Raw genomic sequence first — 22,357 nt, forward strand, 5'->3', positions numbered from 1 at the left:
CCCTACAGGCAGTTCAGTTTCACATAATCCCTTCTCCTGCTTCAGCCACTGAGAATCTGACCCTTTAGAGATTTTACAGTGACCGTTGAATTAACTGGGAGTTGAACTCTTGCAGGACTGGGGAGTTAAGAAGAAAGTCCAGCTGACCTTAAAGCAGGTTGTCGGTTTGAAGTAGAGAGTCTTTCCCTAAGTACTCAGCTTCTGCCCACTTACAACGCTTAGGCTGTGGAATGCTAGCCACAGATCCATTACAAAGTTCAGAGGCAATCTGTGCAGTCAAATATTGTTCTGATTTTTTTTCCCCCTCTCACATCATTTCATAACAATACTCGCTTCCTCCACGCCTCTTTTCTATTGACAACAGTATTGTACCCCTTGGAGTGATGAAAGCAAAAGCCACTGAACTGCACAATCATCACATGGCAGTTCCTTTCATTTTTAATGAAATATATGACAACAAATGGACCAGTAATGTACCTAAATAAACCACATTCATAGACCAGAGGAAGAAGACATTGTTAAGCACTAGGTTTAATACACAGCAGGTATCCCAATGGATACAACAGAAAAGTTAATTCATTCAGAATTGTAAGGAAGCAACAGTTGTGCATTATTATTTTTTGCTTGGTTTCACCATGTACAAACATTTGAACCAGGCCTCTCAACATTAGGCAGGTCAACAGACAGAGTAAAAGCAGAAGCTTGCTCATTATAACTGAGATTATGTTCTTTAAGCAAAACAAGGAAATACACATTTGGTTAGCTTAAAAACTTTTTTTTTTTTTAACAAGAAAGGAATTACAGAGAGAATCGGTGACAATTATCTGAAACCAAAATAGTCTGTTAAAGCAGAAATGTTTCAGTTAAGCAGGAAACATCCCTAATTCCTTTTGTAAGTGCTGTCTTCTCTTCCAGTCCCCATGTTACTTTCCATCCATCCCTGATAACCGTTACCCTCTGTGCTTCATACGCATGGTTGTCGTGGAGACCAGCTTTTTTCCTTACTTTTAACTTTTTTTTTTTTCCAGCACAAGCCACCCTCTTAACACCTGAGCAGTGGCAGGCTCCTCCCTAAACAGTCTTAGGAAAATGTCTTTTCTGTAGAGCGCTGCATTCAGGCAGTGCTCCTACCTCTGCTGCCCTACTGGTATTTAATTTCCTTCTGCAAGTGATAGGGGGAATAAGGTCATAGCTCCAAGACTTTCTTGCCAGTCATCTTTTGCAGAGACCAAAGCAACTCCAGTGGAAGTCCAGCCAAGGTGACAGGCTGGGTAGGATTCAGTGCTGAGGAGTTATCATTTGAGCTAGTAGGTAGGTGCAGGGAGATAAAAGCCATGATGCAGACAGGTCAGATGAATTATCTGCATTGTTGCTAATGCCACAAATATCAGTGCTAAACTTTCTCAGCTTGGTCTAGATGAGAAAGTCTGGTGCTGCCGCTGTTAAGCATCACACAACTAGATGCCAATCTGTATAAGCAAATCCTCCCACAGATCTTGTAAAATGGAAGCACTTGTGGAAAGTTGCCCACCAACTTGTTCTTTTATCTATTCCAGAGAAAAGGGCAGACACCTGACACCCTCCATGCTGAGGACTGCTGCATCATTGACCTGGGCCACTGAACCATGCGGTATTGTCCAGTCAGGAAGAAAACTACTTACACTGAAGGTAGAGGGTTCCTTTGTTGGTACAGTCTCTGCAGAGAGCTACTGAGTTGTATTCATGCTCTGCCTGCTAAGCTTTTAAATATTAAAGGAAATGTAGTAGTGAAAACGTGAATAAGAGTGTGAATGGGACACCTACAGAGCATTAGGAGTCCCTCTACCACATCTTCACGCGTGATGAGCTTTTCTCCAGCTGCACTTTCATCTGACAGGTAGAACCCTGTTATAGCTTCCTAGGCAGGATTGGTTGCTGGCTCTGTAACTGTGTGTGGAATTGAAGTCTCATGTTTCATTCCTTTGCTCCAATAAAGCTGGAATGCCTGAGAGCATTTTCTGTAACAGGCAAGCGTTTCCAGAAATCCAACTTCCCCTTTTCATGTAAAACCTTGATAAAAATCAGCCACTTTGCCCTTCCCTTCTCTGTAGAATATTGATATTCTGCAGCTAAGGCAACTGTCTTGTTCTGTCCTGAGCGTTGTATCTACAGCAGCAATTCATTAACTCCTCTTTGCATCCAAAAAGTGCTTTCAGGTCATAGTACATGCCTTATGCCTAGGACACGACAACTCCTGTTGTTGCATTTAGGGAGACTGAGGTACAACCTAGCTCCAGACTCCGGTTCACAGGAATTCCTGGATTATACTTAAATGTTCAGAGAATACCTTTCACTCCTTACTGAAAGAACAACGTTCTGCTATGAAGAAACAGGCTGGCTGTGGTTGTTTAGCCTGGAGAAGAAAAGGTTCTCAGAGGACCTTACTGTGGCCCTTCAATACTTAAAGGGGGCTTGAAAGAAAGATGGAGAAGGACTTTTTACCAGGGATCTGTAATGATAGGAAAAGGGGTAATGTGTTTAAACTAAAAGAGGGTAAATTTAGATTAGACATAAGGAAGAAATTCTTCACTCAGAGGGTGGTGAGACACTGGAGCAGGTTGCCCAGAGAAGTTGTGGCTGCCCCATCCCTGGAAGTGTTCAGTGTCAAGCTGGATGGGGCTTTGGGCAACCTGGTCTAGTGGGAGGTGTCCCTGTCCGTGGCAGGGGGGGTGGAACGGGATAATCTGTGAGGTCCCTTCCAACCCAAACCATTCTGTGGTATTTTTCACCTCACAAAGCTTGTTGTCTTAAAGAAATTGAAGCTTTTAGCAAAAGCTCATGTTACTCTAACAATTATGCTATTTTTTAAAAATACTCTCTCAGGAATTTACCTGGCTTTTGGTCCATCTCAACATCTTATGCGTAGCTAGCTGTAATAGACCAGTTATATTTCCCCCCTCCCACTGGGCTTAGTGACAGATTTCAGAAAACTAAGCTTTTCTGGCAAGCTGGCCTGACTCCATTGATTTCCATGTTGCTGGGAAATTGAAATATTTTTTTTTCTGGATCAGGCTCAGGTACAGCTTGCTGAGGATATGTGAGTAGTTAGGACAGAGGACATCTTTACATTGTGAAACAAAAGTTTGATGCAGCTTGGATCTTGTTAGTTTATGATACCACAGTCTACCTGCAGCAGGTATGACTTCACTAATAACTCAACTTACAGAGGCACTAGTTTGAAAAAACCCAAACCTTTGGTGTTCTTCAGTCTTGAGACAGATGGAACCAAGCCATAATTTGTCCATTAACCTTGATGTAGTTTTGCCAACATCTCAGAGTAAAAAGCCTGATTTGCTGTGATTACAGTGCAAGGCTGAGGTGTGCTCCAGCTTTCTCCTCAGCATGACAACTAAATTCTGGGGATTCTGCATTCTAGGTTGCTGATACCTCTTGCCTCTCTGTTTCCCCACTTCCTTCAATCCCACCTTGCCAACATAGTCAGAACCTTGAGTGCTTTTTGTCACTTGATTCAAGATTTTAGTGGTAGGAGCTTTCACAACATGGGCGTTAGAGAGGAATAAAGTCTAGTGGGTGGTACTGTCACATGAGACAACTTCAAAAGGAGAGCAGTAAATGGAGGATTAAATGAGCAAAGCCTGACTCCCCTAACGCGTGGAGGCTGGTAAGCAGTATATGCAGCCGCTCTTAGTTTTGCATCTAGGAGAACGATTAGCAAGTGTTACACAGAAAACATCATGAAATAAACTTGTCTGTCTCAAAGCTTATAGGGACACACATTCTCGGGGAACAGGAATCAGAGAGATAAAAATACATTTCAATCAAACAACCTCAAAAAAAAAAAAGTATAATTTGTCAAGTTTTGCAAACCATATGAAAACAATTCAAAAGTGACACAAAAATATATATAAGTTTGAAAAATACTTAAAGAAAAAAGTACAGATCTCACAATATCAAAACAAATGACGTATGGTTAAAAAGAGAAAAAAAGACATTGAGTAACACCATATTGGCAGAAAAAAAGTAAACCTCTCAGGGCAGCTGTGTTCTGTCATTTAAAGTGTCAGTTTGTGTCTCTAGGATCTATCTATAATGTGCTCAGCAATGACAGCATTAACTCTGAGCATTAGAAGAACCTGTCATAGCAGCGAGTCAAATCTGAGAGCAATGTAAGGGAAGAGAGCAGCGACAGTTACTGTGCTGTGTGAGGCCTGAAATGTCCTAAATCACGTGGCCATGGCTTCCTCTAACTGCAGATGTAAAATATTTTCTAAACCCCTTTTTAAGGGAAGAACTGTGAATTGTGAAAGAACTGTGACAAGCAGGGGGCTCTTGAGCATGAACTGCACGATGTGGTGTTGAGTGCCTGGCTGTGCAGCAAACTTTGGCCCTTGGCTGCTTAAGCATCTAGAGGTCTAGAGTCTTGAAGGTCAAGACCACCTTAGCGGGACTCCCTTCTCCCCTACACCATATAAATTGGAGTAATTCTGCTGATGTGAGTGGGACTGCACTGGTGGGAGTTGGATAAGAATAGGGCCCTTTGCTTCCCAGAAGAAGGGGAAGATGTTGGGGTGGAACAAGAGGTGCTATTTCATGAGATCACACTCCAAAGTGTGCCTAGAGACTCCCCAGGCTCAAAAGAGGATGTTAGCACCTCCAATGACAGCACTTGTGCTGCAGTAAGCTTCCTCTAAAGGGAGATTACTTTGTCATAGAGCATGGCTTGTGCCTACACAGACTGAAGAAGGGTAGGACAGCTTCAGTCCATTACTGGAACTTGCACTGGTACAAGCTGCTCTGGCCTAGGGTCTAATAGAACTTCTTACGCCAAGGGGAAATCCACTCTCTGGCATTTGTAGCCCTTCCCCATAAAGCAGAACACAACTAAGAAGCTGAAGTACTGGAATGAAGATGTATAGCCCTTTGTGAACAAACCTTGTTCCTTGTTGCACAGCCTCCCTTAGACGGAAAAGCTCTGTGTTGCCACGGATGTGTAACTGGTTTTACTGGTCGTCCCTGACCGTGTGAGACTGGGTGGGCTGGCAGATCCTACTGAACTGCCAAAGGGGACAAAACAGAACTCTTGACTTTAATGGGAATGTCTTACTTCCAAATGACCCATGTACACTTAGCAGTGCTTCTGTTAACATGAGTCTTCCATAAAAAACCTTAAGGGAATGAATTGACTTGAAAGATCTTTCTTTCCCATTTTCTCTACTTACAAATATTACTAAAAAGGTCAGTTCTCTTGGTCTAACTCTTGCATTGTGTCCCCCAACCTCTCTAAGCAAATAAATAACTCAGCATTGCCTATAAAACCCATTGAGTGGCCAATACCAATTCAGGACTGGTGTTCTTGCAGACATTACAGGACCTCATGCAATACAGCAAAAGGGAATTTTCTAAAAAGTGGGAAATAAAAAAAGTCACACTAGCGATCACACAACTAGGTCTTCAAGCTCATGATCGTTTGAGGCTCTCTGTGTGGTCTAAAAAAAAGGTTAAAAGATACATAATGTAGTTGTCTTTGTTTTTTTTCTTTTTATACAGAAATCATACACACAGAACTTCAATCTGAAACTTCATAACGAAAAAGTCCACTAATTTAAGGAAAGCATTTTGTTGTGCAAAAAGTCCCTCCCCCCCCCTCCCCTGTTCACCTTCATCTACTGAGGGTCTCACACACACACACAAAGTTTCCTTCCAACGGGCGAGTTGGTAAGAAAGAGTCCTCCCTATATACAGTGAATTAGAGAGAAGCTGGATACAGTGCTGGCAAGAGGCACTAGGTGATTGCCTCTATCTGGAAGTGTCCATGTTCTCCTCCTTAAAGTTACTGCAGTGCTCTATAACTTTCCTATGGATAAAACAGGACAAGGAGAGAGGGTTTAGTTTAAAGCTTACTGCATTACAGTTGTGGGACAGGAATGTAGCTTGATCTCTATGTAAATATACGCTGTTTGCAGCAGGCAGTCTCTTCTGATATGCATCAACCAATGTTTGTATCAAAAGGAGCATAATCCCACAAAGCAACATAGAGTTTGCAGTTCATTCCCTTGGGATTTCAAGTCATGTTAGTATACATCCAGATCTATGAGACCATTCATTTCTCACTCCCATAACCAAATCATCAGATAACTTTGAATCACACCAGGAAACACATACATACGTTTGTTTTCATTCTGCTGTTACCTGTCCCTGCTTTTCCTGTTCTTTCCATTTACTGTTCTTGGACTGTTGCATCACCATACATAATTTGCCTAACCCATGATATTCTTCTGCAGGGTTCTGTCACCTCCAGCAGTTAGCAACCCTTCAGCTCTGGGGAATGCCTGCCGCTCACCCACCAGATATATATACCCAGCCAATCTCTACTTCTCCTTTATATTCATCCTGCAGGCATGAAATTGTAGAGCTCAGTTTGTCAATGATTAGAAACTGCAGCTCTCTCTTAAAACTCAGAAAGAATGACTCCAAAGGAAAGTCATGTAATAATCTGGGGAAGTTCACAACAGTGGGGGACTCTCTCCACCTTTTGAGAATCCTCTGATTTTAACTGTGCAGTCACGGTCAGCTCTTTTAGTGACAGGCCGATATGATTACAAACAGGACCCCACACCTCAGGTATGGACAATAGCGATGACTGGGGACTATGAGAGTAAGTGACGCAATTAGCAATGTGGCTGTCCTGTCCAACAAGCTACTCCTATAACCTATTGGCCTGGCATCTATGAACCCTCAATGATGTGTTTATTGCCCACCTATAAACACCTTTCTAGTCTTGTTTCTGTGATTTTTCCTGCTCTTCTCCCACGTTTGCTTCACCCTTTGTAGAGATCAGCACAGACCTTTCTTTGGCAGCCTTACTTGATGTACAAGAATAAAAACTAACTTGAAGCTAAACTGAATGTTTGATGACAATGCATTGGTTTCCTACCGGGCCATTTCCTTGGTCTCTTGCCGTGCTGAGGCCATTTTAATCATGTCCTTCAGAAGGGGAATCCCACCTTCTTTGATCAGCAGTGGGCAATACTTGTCAGCTGCAGAGAAAAGAATAAAACAGGTCCTTGAACCTTCACGAGAGTGGTATAAAGGGTGGCAGGAGGGGAAGGGTGCTGCTGGAGAAGTCACAAAACTTGTGGGTTTTTGTTTTTTTTTTTATGGAGCCAACCTGTTAGGGGTACCTTGGCTATAAAAACAGGACACAAAATGACTGAGAAATAAGAGGCCAGAGGGCTCAAAACATTGAAGGGATTTCCGATGCACTAAGTCTCACTATTTTTTGTTTGGCTGTGCTGCCTGGACATTCCTGCATCATTCAAAGATGGTTCTCTTTAACTACATAGCTAAACTGGGATGAGTTTTTCTGGTAACAAGCTTAGATTCACAATGTCAGCTTTTACAGTGTGGTGGGTGTGATTTTGAAACAGGAACTTACGGTAGACAGAGACCAAGTTATACAGTGCCCAAGTAGCCCAGTGCTGGCTGACCGGAGAGATCCCTTGTGGAAGAAGTCGAAGAATTGGTTCGAATGACCTGCACAGAAATATTGTAGAACTTGTTAAAAATCCAAGAGCTGCTTCTTCCAGCACCTTTGCTGCACAAAGCAAGACAAGCCCTGTGCTCATAGAAACCACAGCAGTAAATCTATTGGCATGTCAAAGATTCTGGCATCAAAGCCCAAGTCTGTGTCACATGGCAATACTGGCAGGCTTACAGGCCCTGCTGCTTTAGCATAAACATGCTGCCCAGATACATAGCTGCAAATAAGTCAGCTGATTTCCATCCTCTGTCAGTCATTTCCTCGTGACAGCTGAAACCTAGCAGCACTGGTCATTCCGTAGAGGGTCCAAAGCAAAATTACAGCCAGCCAAAGCCAGCTGCTCACGTGCAATGGTTGCTCTGTTTCTTCTGACAATCATGTGTCTATACTGTAGCTAAGGAATTGGAATGCCATTTGTTCAGGATTCCTGCCAAGCACTACGGGAGTACAGAGTACCTGATACCCTCACACAGGAAGGACTTTGGAGGATTCCACTAGTTGTATTAACCCTTCAGGAGATTTCTGGGAACTGTGTCTATATATCCCCCAGAGGAGAGTGAAAGCTACAGCAATACATGTGTCTTTCAGAATTAAGGTGTCAAGGTCAGAAGTCTCAGAGAACAATGTTTAGTCAATCTCAGATAGTCAGATCGTGGGTTTCCTGAACTATGCAATTTCACCAGAAATGTGCAGAATAAAGTCTGCTGGGTTCCCATGCTTCTCCCATAGGAATTGCCAGGCAAGGTACCCATTTCCAGCAGCCCGTGTAACATGCTATCTTCAGTCAAAGGAAGATGCAAAGCCCTCACTAAAGAGTATGTTCCTGAGGATTTCTCCTTCCCGCTAAGCAGAACCTCCACGCTCTGCTGTACCTTTTCCCTTCCGTCTGCTGGTGCTTGCTTTCTGTGACAAGCCTGGCTCCTGAGTAAATGAGTCATACTTCTCTATTCCTCACCTGTAATTGATATTTCTTCTGGAGTTGATATCCCAGCTCTGGATGGCTGCCCACATCCTCTTTACAACTTCCTCTCGGTGTGGCTCACATATACCCCAAGCCTCTGGGCCATCAAACATGATATGGGAGAGCACGCCACAGGCATTATAGGATACCTCAATCCCATCTGCTTTGCTCTCCAGCAGGTTGCTGCCAAGAGAGAAGAGATCATTGGGAGGTGCCAGGACAACCTTCCTTAGCATCTTACAAAAACCAAAACCAGCATGTCTTTTATTGCGATCAGAAACAATCATTGGAGAAAACATCTCCAGCCTGAAACAGGAGCAACGCTCTCCAGGGATGCAGCTTTTCAGTGACATTAACACCACAAATAAGCCCATACAATCCAAGGCATTTACAAAGCTGTCAAATGATTTCCTTTTAGCTTTTTTAGAATGAAAAAACAATCTGAGGCATCAAAGGTTGAAAAGTCTCCAGGTGATTTAGGACCAATGCTCTAGAACATCCACCCGGCCCAGCTGCTCATTAGCCTGGCACTCACCTGAACACACTGATGAACTGGGAGGTCATGAGCTGTGGGCGGAGTTCCTTCACCTCTGCCACATTGCCAAGGAGGCCCAGCATATTACGATGCAGCTCCTGTTTCTCTGGGAACTCCTAAGAAAGCAAGAGACAGGATTATACAATAGTAGAGGCACGGTGATATTGAGAACAAGAGACCCTGGAGAAAGGTTGTGCAGCGCTTCTAAAAAGGGTGAGTATTTTTGGGTAGTTAGCATTGGTTCTTTAGCAATTCTCTGAGGGGATCTCTAGCCTTCAAGATGTATGCGAAATGAGAAATCAAGGCCAGCGCCTGCTACTCACTGGTGCTCTACTTAAGAAGAACTGCGTACAAGACAGGAAAGAGGGGGATGTGCTCAGTTTAAGTTTCTCTGTTCTTCTACTGGTTGGGTGGGTGGATGGGAGAAAGAATGAAACATGCAAGCTTTTTCTGTTTACGCAACATAGGAAGTACTGCTTATGGATTAGCATAGCTAGGAATCGCGCCCAGGCACTTGCATCTCCACTGCCAATGTCAGCATTCATCTAGAGAAAACTAGACATACTTACTTTCAAGCACTCCAAGAACAGTTTCATGCCACTGTAGTTAAGGAACATCTCACAGTTATCAGGGGTCTCATCAGTAATGTTCCAGAGGGCGCTCCAGGAGAACTCCATCACCTGATCGCACTACAGAGCCAAAGAGAAAGAAACAGAGCTTTTCAAATGTGGGAGCCTAGTGCAAACCAGCCACTTGTGTTTCATCTCTGCCATCACCCCAGATGAATTCAGGGGTAAGAAAATCTTGTTATTCACTTTCAGCTTGTCAGCAAGGGTGTTTGTTTATTACTTTTCCCTCCCTGCCACATTCCCTCCTGCCCTGCCACCCTCCCCCCAGTGACAAGAAATTCTGCAGCACCAGCTGGGATGTCTCATGTTTGGTAGAGAAGCTGGGCTAGCACTCCAGACTGATCTCCGTGCCCAAGTCAGACTGAAGAAAAAGTACTCTATGTATAAATTTATGTGGGAAACACTCACCGTTTTATCAGCCAGCTTCTTCTGAATCAATTTTAGCATTGTCTGTGGGCAGAAGGGGAAGAACGAGAACAGTTCAAGAATCACAGACCTAAAACTGACAGCTGTAGCTGCTGCAAGACTGGCTGCAGCCAATTGCAGGCATATGCAGTTCTGACCCTTTGTGGAGTATTTATTTGTTATTTTTTTTCTCTAAATCAGTGGGACTGGGTTGTGTTCAGTGTTGCAAGTATTTGAAGAGCTGAACCGTGTCACAGTCAAGTTTGTTGGGTTTACAGTCAAGTCAGTTGTGACCTGTGTGACAAAGTCTGGAATGTGGTAGAACTGCAAAAAAGCAGTGGCCTCTGCAGTTCTTTGTGAAGGGTGATGTGTTGATGTGAGTTGGGAAGCTGATGCAAATTTAGGGAGATGCAGAAGGAGCTAATCAAAAGGTCGTACTGGTTCTGGAAATGGTGCAGTAAGGAGGGAAGGTATCAGGTCACACTGCTTCCCTGCTCTCATGGACAGCCTATCTCTGAGACCATGACTTCCAGGGCTGGCAAGCCATAAAATGGTGTCATGTGGCGGGACGGGTTCCAGGAGAGGCTAGCGCTGCTGGAACACCAGTTCCCTCCTGTGATATGGTAAGGTTGGTTTGCTGGCTGAGCCTGTTTGGTGGACTGCTGCGAGGAAATTGAGGTAGCCTGGGTTAAAGATAAGCAGACACCTTGGGACCATACCAACCATGACAAAACCCATCTTGCCCACAGCTTCTTTATGATCGTTGTCCACCTGGCAGACCAGAGCGTTACAGAGGTGCACGGCGATGCGCTGGATAGACTCATCCTGCCGGCTCTGATTGAGGATGTTCAGCAGCAGCTCGTTGACTCGGCGGTACTGGAACTCCAGCTCCTCGGGAATGCTGAAGTTACACAGTGTCAGGCAGCAGTTCCGCTGTACCTGGGTCGAAGGGAAGCAAATGCTGCACCAGGTGGCTACAAAAACCTGACTCCATCCCCTCATGTTCTCTTGCTGCTTTGTACTGAAACCATCTTCTTGTCTGACCACTACCACTGAAATTTCTGTCACCCTCCTACCTAGCAGTCTGCTTGAGCTGCGCTCTATCAGTAGGCTCTTCTCTCTCACTGGTCTCACGTGACCACACAATCGCCCAACACACATCACTCTTCAAGGCAGTTCCTTGCTGCCTTTAAGCTTAATATTCAGGAGTCACCATTCTGTAACCCAGAGGCATTGTAGCGTATATTGTCAGCTGGCTTCTGATAGCAGTGCGTTGGCACAATGTTTCATTCTGTTAGCTTAACACCCCCAACATCCACACCCTTTTCACCCCATAGTCAATATTGGACACCCGTGCTGTGGGTTGTATGCCTTCTGACCATTAACATCAGCTAAAAAGGTGCCTTGCTACCATCACTTACTTCCCCTGGTTCTGGGGAACATCACAAGGCTAAGGAGCACCCTGCACGTAATTCCCACCGAGTGAAGACAAAGAGCAGGTCTGGGCAAGTGGTTCTCTGGTGCCTGCCTCAGCTCACGTACTGGAGGCTTAGACTCCACAAATACTAACAGCAGGCTAAAGATCTAACGTGGGAAGGAGAACTGGGAGAGCCAAAGGAGGCCGGGCAGCTCTTACTGTGACTTCCTGGTAGGACTCCATGCCGTTCAGCACCACCTGGATGACCTGGCGCCGCAGCTTTACGCTCTGCTCCATGCGGTACTCGGAGTTCGTCAGGTAAAACAGCGCTGCGCTGCCTGTCACCTGGATGTTTTTGTCATCCTTGTGGCACTTGAGGGCTGTGATCACCAGCTGCAAGGAAGCAACACGAAGCTTCAGTGCCATGGACTTGCTGTTGAGTCTTGGAATGACGGTTATGGCTGTGTGGGACAAAGGCTGTTACAAGCCTGCAAGGAACGTGCTTATGAAATGAAGGTACCCAGTTCCACTGCACTACTGGAACTTTCTCCAGAATGGCCTGATATGGCATCCCGGTGTGAAGGAAAGGCTGGGACTGCAAAATTTCCTTTGCAAGGTGAGATAAATGTTAGCATGGGGCTTACCTGAAGGGCTCGCAGCAGCTGGCTGCAACGCTCAATGCGGGCGATGTCAAAAAGGAGGTTGATGGCCCGCGAAGTGATTTCTGGCCGGTGTTCAGTGTAAGCCTCGATAGCATTCAGGACTTGCTCTTCGTTCTTGTCTCCACTCACCTAGCATGGAGGAACAAGAGTCAGGGAAGAAAGGATGAGGGAGGAAAGCCAGCATGAGAAGGGAACTCTGAGGGTAAGTCTGAAAGGTCAAAGGGGGCAACTTGCATCTGTCCTCCTAGAAGGATTAGGCCCATGATGGGAGCAAAGAGTCACTTCTTGGCCCAGAATGACAAGAAATGGCACCTCCGGGGCAGAAGGATGCTATTCACAAGATTCCTATTGTCTTTGTTTTCTGGTAGTCACAGGCAATCCTAGTCCTTCAGTCGGGATGATTTTTTCAGCCCGTTCTCTAAATGGCTTTTTTTTTTTTTTAACACTTGTAAAAACCGTGTGGGGTATAGGTCTTGTCTTGCCTTCTGGTAGCTCTCCTGCATTATCAAGTAGCTATAAAAAGGTCAGAGATAAATTGTCACACATGAGACCCTAAGAAAACCACCCTACTAGCCGACAGTGATTTGTATGTTCTTTGAACTTCTGCCAAGTACCTACTACCAATATTCTTGCACCCTCGTTACCTTATAGGCTGGAATATGTGTCAGGCGGCAGAGAGATGTCTCAAAAAGGCCCAAGAATTGGAGTGGTCGTTTCAGACCCCGGAAGGGTGCAATGCTGCTCTTTGCTGGCTCAATGCTGAGGAAAGAAAGAGATCACTCGTGTTGGTACCCTGCTTCTCTGGGTGTCTCCTGCCATAAAAACAGCTACCTCCTCTCTGATCATTTTGACTGTACTGCTCCATAACTGGAGTGATTTCAGTTGTACACCAGCCAGCTTCTCCTAAAGCTAACAATAGGCACACGTCCCAGATGATCCTGAGTGAAGGGCTAAACGTGTTGAACGAAAACAGCAGTAAGAATTCATGCACACAGAACGCAGCTTTCCTAGATAGAATTTGTCCTGGAAATTCGCTAGTTGGGGTGAACACTTCTTAGGAAAGGGATGAGGATTTCACTGATCCAAACTATTTGCAAACTTCTCTGTATGTCATCTGATGATCACAGAAGCAGACTGGTATGTTTATGCAAGAACACTTGTTTTGCTGCCATGTTCCTTATTGACCAAGAGCCAGTATTATAATTTATTTTACCAGCTTTGGAAAAGAGTCAGTACTGTCTCACTTGTTTGCTTTTGCACTTGAGTGCTTGGGGAATAGGAGGGCAGAGCTCTTAGTTGACCTGGAAAACCACATCTCCATGCCCTACTGAGGTGGACCAGGATTTTCAAAGGTTGGTCTGCTCAGCATCCAGGTTACATGTGAAAATCTGCCTTTAGATTCTAAGTTCTGAAAACACTCAGCCCTCCTGTGAACACTGATGTGCTGACTTAGTGTACAAGTGTTTTGTCTCAGAAAAGCCTCATTTCAATGAAGGTAAAAATGTTTTATATAGAGAATGCATAAAGGGCTCTGGAGTCCTTTTGATCTATAAACCACTGCAAGTGATCCCTGGAAGAATGTATGTAGAAAAGAACTTCAGATATGTATGGAAGCTAGGCAGAATTCATTCATTATTACTTTTGCAGTCCTTACCTCACATACAGAAATCGCAACTGATTCCCATACTAGCCTTTAGCATCAGGAGGAACTAGGAACAGTTGTATCTTGCTTTTTAGTATTAATTAGATCTACAGAATTTGGAAGGCCGGAAGAGGGAAGTGTCCTTAATTCATCTTTGATGGAACTAGCCATCCAAGCAGACCTCAATATTTGCTGTTTCCTTACCTTGTCTGGCCCATCTTCTCTTCCATGCTTGGGATAGTGCAGTTCTCCAACATGGTGTGCCCTGAGATATCGAGCGAAGTGAGGTTTAGCAAGTTTTCCACAAACAGGTTTAGAACCCGCCGGGTCAGCTTGAATTTGTAGTAACTGGACAGATGATCGCGGGAGATATCCAAGTGCCTGCAAAAGACAGAGAGCAGCTCAGCGTCTGGAAAGCATCAGCCCGTTGCTAAAACAGGACTCTACCAGGCGAAAGTGACGAGCCAAGTGTGATTGTTGTTATTATTCCCTTCCTAAGATACAGGAATGTGGTTCTGTAGGATCTGGCAGCAGGATCGGGCCTTGTGTCTAACCGAAGCACACAGGTATCTGGTAGAGGTCTACTTAAAATGGAGCACAATGAGTCATTCGGCCACACCATCACAAAGGAAATCGCTCTAGGCTCAGGAACTGCCTTTCCCAAGCTCCATCAAAGCAGCCACCTGAGCATTTCTGCCTGGTGATTAAGATGCACTACAGGATCTTTGCATTCCCAGAAACATTTGTTGCCTCATCCCACAAATTAATTTACACAAGTTTTTGTCTGCTTCCCCAATCTTTTTTTTTTTTCCACTCCAGGCTATTACTCTCTCATTTCATGTACCATACAGTATTTAAATGCTTAAACTCTGGGGAAACCCCTGCTGCTAAGGGAGTTGTGGGGCAAACTAACTGGCTACCATGTGCAAGTGGGGTCCCTTATAGGGCAGGGCATGCTCCTGCCTGCTGAGTGAAGACCCCTTGAGAGAGACTAAACTGCCTAAGGCAGGAGCCAACTTCCTACTTTCAGAAGTGTTTTCTCCATGTTGTGAACCAAGTTTCATTGCAAATCACCAGCAGGCAAACTAAGTCATTAGGATTTAGCCGGCGTTACCCAGAAGGTTCTCCTAGGACACATGTTAACGCGGTACCCCCTACTGCCTGCAGTCTGCAGAGACAATACTAAAGCCATTGCAAAGTATACTTCATGTGAATGGTAGGGCCCTGCTTTTTGGCTTGGAAAGTCCTGGATCTTGTTCCTGGTACCACTGTGCAGTTTGAATAGCAATTGTCTCGACTCCGTTTCAGGAAGTCATTTCACTGTCAGCACTGTTAGGTCAGGAGTGCCAATTTATTTACGCTGCTTTTTTCCTTGGTTGCACCATCCATCTACAGCGTGCTTACACAAAGCACAGCGAGCAGATGGTCTGAGCTGAGAGCTTTCCCAGTTTTATCTCAGAGCCAGTTTTGAACTTTGGATGTTCCCGTTTAACAAGTGGTATGAAGGACTGACTTTCACAGTGCGATTGTCACTAAACTGGTATCTGTATACATCCGTAGCCATTTTTTTTTTCCCACATCTTGGGTGTTCTGCTGTTCTTTTTTTGTTTGGTTAGAGTGGATGTGTTTCTCTGTGTGTATTTAATTTTCCCCAGTGTCAGATATGTACAGTGAGTCACTGAGGGAGTCTGTTCATGGGAGGGTTTATAACCTGAAGCCAGCAGCAGATGGCTCTCCATCAGCAGGCAGGTAGCCCACTCCCAAGAGACTTGCGTGGCTCCTATCAGTGGGGAAAAGCTAAACGTGGAAAAAGAGATCTGCTGACCTGAGCTTGTGAAGCTGTGCAATCACTTGGATGTGCTCCTCTGAAAGGTCCATGTTGTAAAGCACTAAGGAAACCAGACTGTCCTTCCATTGGGTCAGAAATCCCACATCGTTCAGCTGGATCCCGGAGAGATCAAGAGCTGCAAGGGAGGCCAAAGGCCGAAGCAACGTCTCCACATTTACCCCTTCAATCAAGCGACCCAGGTTCAGGAAGCGCAAGCGGCTAAAGCCTTCAAAAGTGAAGTCCTTGACCAAAACCTGGCGAGTGGGGTTCACCAAACAGTCATCTTCGCAACCTCCAGGGTTTTCCTCCTCGTAGAAGATATTACAGCATCCAAAGAGGCTAAGGGAGATAAGCGTGTGGCTGAAGCTCACCAAGGTTTGCAGACTCTTGGCTGTCAGCTTCTCACAGTTAGTCAGGTAGAGCTCAACAAGATCCTGGAAGACGGGAAATCAAACAGTTAGAAACATCTCACAGGCAGAGTGCCCACCCTGCTCCCTACAACACCTCACACAGGGACAGACTGAGACCACGTGTCACCAGACTTGACCAGTGTCCCCATCCCATTCCCTACAGCGGCCTGTAGGGAGCTGAGGACGGAGATGCTGAGGTTCTCCCCCCAAAAAACTTGGATATGATCCTGGGAATCTCTGGATGCCTGGGATTCTAGCCCTTCCCCGTGCAGCAGTGCTGCCGTGTGAAGTGGCTGTCACTGCAATGCCACCTGCTTCCTGATGGCCTCCAGGTCCTGGTCCTGCACGATCTGTTCCCGCAAGTGGATCCGAGCTAGCCTGGTGCTCCGGGGATCAGAGAACAGGGTGAAGAAGCTTTCATGGGGTTCGAAGATGCTGTCCGTCTTGACCAGCTCCACATACCTGCATTAGGGCAATGGCGTTAGCACAGCACAACACACAGGCTCAGGTACAGCCCTAGCACCTTTACTGGTTGTGACAAAACGTTACCAAGTGCCTGAGCACACAGACTCCCTCCTGAACATCCCGGATAGCGTTAGGGGTAACGGGAGCTAGGCTATTATTTCTTTTTGCACAAAGCTAACACTCCTTAGGAAAATCTAAGGCAAAGACTTGTGCAAGGTCATGTGTATTTCTGAGCAAACTGGATTCTGGCAAGCACGGACTCCAGGATTTTTCTTTCCTCACTATTTAAAGCTACTTACTTGATTTTTTTCATTTTCAGAAAATTATCTAGCCAGTTTTCTGCCAGACTTTGTGGGCAGGACTTCAGCCAAGAGAAACTATGATAGCCAAGTCAGAAATCCCTGGAAACAGGTTGCTTTGTGAAGCTATGGGAGCAGCTGCCCTAAAGTGCAACATCTGTTAGCATTTTGCAGTCTTATTTTTCTGGTTTGGGAAAGAATTGTAATGCTGCAGTGGTGGGAAGTAGGAAAGCTCCTTTGTTGCTTACTGATATTCTTGTAAGAAGCAGTGACTGCTCATTGCAATCTAGGGTTACCTATATGGAAATGGTGATTGGCAGGACTACAATAACCCCTGGGGATAATTCCTTCTGAATTTAATTCGCATCCTTATTTCCAATTTGAGGCTAAACCAGCAAAAACAGCCCTATGAATTCCTCCCCATTTTTTTCTTTATATGCTTTCCATCATTTTTTTTTTTGATAACCACAGCCCTCCTTCCCCAAGCTCCCCACTCCTTTCCAAACCAGGCAACCACTTCTCCACAGGCCTGAGACGTACTCGTTGACAAGTTTGTCACAAATCTCGCTTGGCAAGAAGATGTCAGGATGGAGTCGGAGCGTTTCGTTGTCCAGCAGGTAGCAGAGAGTCCCCTCCAAGTTGCGAAGGCAGAAATCTGTGCACAAGGTCATTAGTGACTCCGGGCTATCAGATGCCATCTTGAGGGAAGCAGTGGGCAGGGGAAGAACAGAAGGAAGCTTTTGATTCAGAAGATCCTTTCCTCAGATGAAATCCCAGGATGAATTTACAGAGACATCAGGGCAGCTATAAGTAGAGGAGGAAAAAAAATGCGTTGAGAAAGGCACACTGGAAAGCATCCTGCAAAGCTGTTGTACCAGCGAGGATGTCGATGGGTTTATTTACAGCCCATTGCTTGCTGACCTCAAAAGAACCTGCAGCGTTTTGGCCTCTCTGGGAGTACGCACTTAATTCCTTGGTAACCCCACCCCCATGGGACACCGAGGGAATGAGTTAATATGAAACATGTTTGGAAATGAGGCTACACAGGAAGAAAATGCTTCCTCATTGCAGGAGTTATCTGGCTGACGAAGGGCCTCTAAAAGGGAAGTGGCAGAAACCACAGTGCTTGGTTTCCTTCAGAGTGGGTCGGATAAACCACCAGAAAATTTACTGTTGGGCAGATCCTTTGTGCAGCCCCAGCGGGATCTGGTGGCCCCGTATCTCGTGCCTGTAATTGTTTGCCGTCATTCCAAGTGAAGTTCAAGCTGGATGCTTCTCTGCAGCTCCAAGCCAGAAGCTTTGTGCAAGTCCTTGAGCTAGACCATCAAGTGGATCAGAAGCCAGAGGGAAACATACAGACTGCTTTGGCTTCCCTTGCTGAGTGCAGTGAAAAGGTTTATGCACGTGAACGATGTCAATGCGTGCAGCTGGAACTTGTTCACCTGAAGCATTCCAAAATCTGTTAGAAAAAAGTACGGGCGACTGACCGGGGAAAAAAGTGAGGGACTTTTTCCCCTTCTTGGATTTTAATACTGGATAAAGAAAGATGGTGAAGCAGACAATTAGGGGAAGCTATTCCTGTCCATTTTCTTATTTCAAAAATCTCCTGGCTCTGCTTTTCAGGCTTGCTCACTGACACCGAAGGAGCACTAGCTGAGTGCACTGACGCTGTTTAGGAGAAATGACTGAAGTACAACTACAACTCCCGTTTCACCTTCAAAAGGGTCAAATCACGTTAGAAACAACCCTAATGGGAACCCTTCAATACGTTTCCATGAGCATGCAAGAACTGTGTTGAAACATTTATTTTTTGAGGAAAAACCTGTGTTTTTTCAATAGGTATGTCCCTACTGCAGCAAGGACACCAATGCTATGGAGTTATTCTCCTCTGCACCAGCTGAGCAGCCTTTGCTGGGGAAGTTGTTCCAAAATGTCTAACTATATTCCGTTTCTGATCTTTATCCTGCAGTTGCAAAGATCAGGGCACTTGTCTGTCTCTAGTTCTCTGCTTCTGAGTGTTCCAATAGAGCCTCTGGTGCTCTCTTCCCTTCATTCCTGCAGTGCCAGTATACGATGCAAGAATTTAACTTGGTTTCCTCACCTTAATCACTATCCCCAAAGGCACCCTGAGCAGATCAGGCACCCTCCCTCCTCCTCTTTCAGATGCTCTGGGCAGGCACTGCCTGGGCCATGACACCAGTATGAAGGACCCCTCAAAGCTGTGGAGGGGGTAACCCTTCAAATTCAGGCACCAAATGGTCTCTGTGGGAGACAGCAGCACAGCCATGACACAGCACATGCCAGCACAGCCTGCCTGGCAGCCCAGGCTCCTGGCCTCCTGATCCCTTCCTAGGCTACAGAATGGATTTCTGTGCAGACATGAGGGCAACACGAGCTGCAAATCAAAGCTCTTCTCTTCCCTTTGTGTCTCAATAATTCCTTTTTTTTTTTTGACTGTGTTTCAGTGCCAAGGACAAGAAGTTGGCCAAGGAATTAACCCAAGACAGGACGGAGCCTCAAAAAGCAGCTCTGCTGATCTCACTCGCTCCTTGCTTGGCAATGGAGGAACTGCAGTGCTGGAGCACTCCTGAGGAACACCTACCCTAAAGCCTCGTCTCCCTGGGCCAAATCTTGCTCTAGGGTAAGTGGACAATCCTGGGACTGAACCCTGGTTGTCTTTTGGCTTTACTTGAATTGGATCGATAATCGTTCCTTCCTCTAAGTGTTTCTGGGAACTACACGTGCAGGCAGCCGCAATGATTTTGTTTCAGTCCCAAATTCCTGGTCCGCTGTGTTCTGACCTAGAACTTTCAATAGCTTTTCCAGTGGGGATCTCAAGCAGGTTCTCTGCTGGTTTTCACTCAAGAGGCAAAAGGTCTCTGAGCACAAGCAGATGATGCAGAGAAAAAATGAATAAAACCCAGCAACCAGAAAAAATGTACTTAATGTGCTGATCAGAGACAGTTTAAAGGGTGCAGCCTCTCTCTGGGTCACTGAGTCCTGAGCTAGCATCATGATAACATAAAATTGACTTCTTAGGGATGCCATGATAACTTGGAGACCTTTGAGATGCCTGTTGTAAAAGGAATGAAAATGAGTAAGATGGGTTTTCATTCTGAAAAGGAAGGAAATCCCTGATCAACAGCTCTCCCCTTTGTAGTTATGTCAGGAGAGAAGCCAAGGATGAAACGTGCCGCTGAGGGCAGAGAATTGCCTCACTAGTGGTGAGGTCCCGACTGAGGGAATGCAGGTGGGAGGAAGCAGTCCTGCGCCCTGCATGGTGTCTGCTTTGGAGACGAATCTGCTTCACCTCCAGAACGAGTCCCTCTCGCGTATTTTGCCTGAAGCTTGCTTGAGAGAATCTTTCCAGAAGGGCAAGATGAACAGGAAGATCTGAGCCAGTAGGGAAACGCGTTCTGCTGTCCCTACCAGTTCACCCGGCCACCAGACGGGAGGTCCCTGCAGCCAGTGTTCCTCCCCTGCTTACTACTGATGGCCAGAGAACTTGGAAACAAACTCCCATTGACAACCTCATGTCACGTGCAGCTGGAAATGGCCAGTGCTTGGGACTTGTCCAAGCAGCTTAGAACTCTAAAGGGCAAGGGCTGCCTTCCTGTTGCTCCGACAATCCTCTGTGCCCCTCTGCTGTGCCCAGCACAATGCAGCCGGCTGATCCTAGCCCTGGAGAAATCAGCTACGCGTTAACTTCTGAGCTTCCCAAAATCTACCAAGAAAATCCCATGCAGGAAGTTAGCGCGGAGGAAAGTGCCCCAGTAAAATAACCCCGAAGAAAAGCCTTCATCCTCGTGATTTACTGTGCGTATTTGAGTAGCACCCGAGCTGCTTCCGCACCTGTAGTCCTTTGGTACAGGACATGAGACAAACTAGTCCTGGCCTCCTCAAACTAGACCTGAGAGGTGACGGAGGCAGGGGGAGAGGGAAGTAAGGAAGTCGATAGCTGCACTGATCAATATTGGCTCTAGATATAAGCTCAGTGTGCTTCGGTGATAAAAAATAAATGAACTAGATATGCTGACAAATCAGTAGCGTTTGCCTAATCATTATCCTCGGGCAGCTTTCCACAGGCAATAGATCTGCAAGTCGCCCGCCTTGCAGACTGTCGCCAGTGCTGCCCAGTGATGGGTAATGAGCTGTCTTGTGCACATCTGTTCTTGGAGGGTCACTGACACGTGAAAGATGCTGAAAATTCAAGTGCAGGAATCGAAACAAGCCAGAAGTACAGCTGCGAATCTTCTTTACCATTTATTTCTCTGGCAGGTTTCACTTCTGTTTCAATGCACAAAGGAACTAGGGCCCTGGGAGACACCGAAGTGGGCATTTAAAGCCTGCACACCCGGCTGACCCCAGAAGCAGCCTTCTCCATGGAGTAACAGCACCCTCCCTCCATTTGTGGGTCCCAAAAGAAACTGCAGCACCGCGACACGCAGCTTCGCTCATCCCCAGCACCAGCCTTCCACATCCAGCCAGCCTCTCTGGCAACTATTGCTTATTTGCAGGCTACATTTGTATTTTTACAGCATTTCTGGCTGCGCTGGCACGTGAGGCTTGGCACCGGCCTTGGGCTGCCCGTGCCAACGTTCTCTACCTTGGACTTGAGACCCATCTTCTCTCCCAGTATCTCCCTCCGGGGCTTCTGCCCGAAGCCAAGCCTGACTCAGGGTGGCTCCGCGCCAAGGCCGGAGCGTTTACAGCGGTGCCACAAAAATGAGGGGGCAGAGCTGGCTTCCAGAGCACCGGGGAGACTTGCCCAAGGAGAGGGCAAAGAGCGCGTGCGGAGGGGAACTGCTTGCGAGGAAAGGCTTCAGAATCACCACCGTAACGTGCCGGGGGGGGCTGTGGCACCGGTCACATTTTGAAGGAAAAGTGCACTGTCACTTCGGCTGGCACCTCGCAGGGGCAATCACCGCGATTTTATTAATTCGTCCCCTTGCAGCTGGCCTGGGAAACGCCATCCCTGCCTGCCTGCCAGCCCCAGGCACCCGCGGCCGTCCCCGCAAGCTCCCAACGTGTCGGCGGGCCGGGCTCCCGGGAGCTGCAGAGCGGGACCCGTGCTAACCGGGGGGCCAGCCGCCCCCTGGCCCTGTCCCCCCGCTGCCCCCCCGCACCCTGCCCGCTGCAGCCCTCGGTGCCCGCTGACAGCCCCGGGCCCTGCCCCTGCACCCCCGGCACTGCCCCGAGCCCCCCGGGACCCCCTCCCGGAGCCCTGCCCGTCGGTGCCGGGGGGGGGGGGGTGTGGACGGGACTCACCTGGCGCCAGGCCCCCGGGCGGCTGCGGAGGGCCCGGGCCGGCGGGCAGGGCTCGGCCTCCTCCTGCTCGGGGCCCGCTCCCCCCCCCGCCGCGGCCTCCGCTGTCAACAAACCCCGCCGTCACTTCCGCCAGCCGGGGCCGCCGCACCGGAGGAGGAGCCGCCGGGGCCGCTTTCCCCCGGGAAACAGCGGCCGGGCCCGGAACGTTCCGGCCGGGGCCGTGCTCGCCCCTCGGTGTCCCCCCCCCCCCCGCCCCACTCCGCCTCCGTTCTCCCTCCGGGGAGGGGCCTAGCGGG

General features: G+C 47.0%; 1 protein-coding gene and 1 long non-coding RNA gene across 3 annotated transcripts; one reads left to right on the forward strand and one right to left on the reverse strand.

The window, feature by feature from the left end:
• Positions 1–513: 513 nt before the first annotated feature.
• Positions 514–22,290, reverse strand: ZER1 (zyg-11 related cell cycle regulator). Its single transcript, XM_083807920.1, has 16 exons — positions 22,062–22,290; positions 17,334–17,597; positions 16,341–16,491; positions 15,617–16,053; positions 13,996–14,172; positions 12,794–12,908; positions 12,132–12,278; positions 11,707–11,880; positions 10,794–11,009; positions 10,074–10,115; positions 9,606–9,725; positions 9,037–9,152; positions 8,496–8,684; positions 7,436–7,533; positions 6,935–7,037; positions 514–5,854 (listed from the first exon to the last, which is right to left on the reverse strand). Exons 2-16 carry the CDS (start codon positions 17,489–17,491, stop codon positions 5,797–5,799), a joined length of 2,301 nt encoding a protein of 766 aa, XP_083664046.1. The 5' UTR covers positions 17,492–17,597; positions 22,062–22,290; the 3' UTR covers positions 514–5,796.
• LOC310885088 lies at positions 9,110–21,061 on the forward strand. 2 transcript variants are annotated; one of them, XR_014574545.1, is made up of 4 exons: positions 9,110–9,249; positions 10,820–11,040; positions 19,259–19,434; positions 19,954–21,061. It is a non-coding gene; the product is annotated as an uncharacterized lncRNA (long non-coding RNA). The 2 variants fall into 2 exon arrangements; XR_014574546.1 differs by lacking the exon at positions 10,820–11,040.
• Positions 22,291–22,357: the final 67 nt, after the last annotated feature.

This window comes from Anser anser, assembly GCF_964211835.1.
Source record: "Anser anser genome assembly, chromosome: 21".
NCBI classification, from domain to species: Eukaryota; Metazoa; Chordata; class Aves; order Anseriformes; family Anatidae; genus Anser; species Anser anser.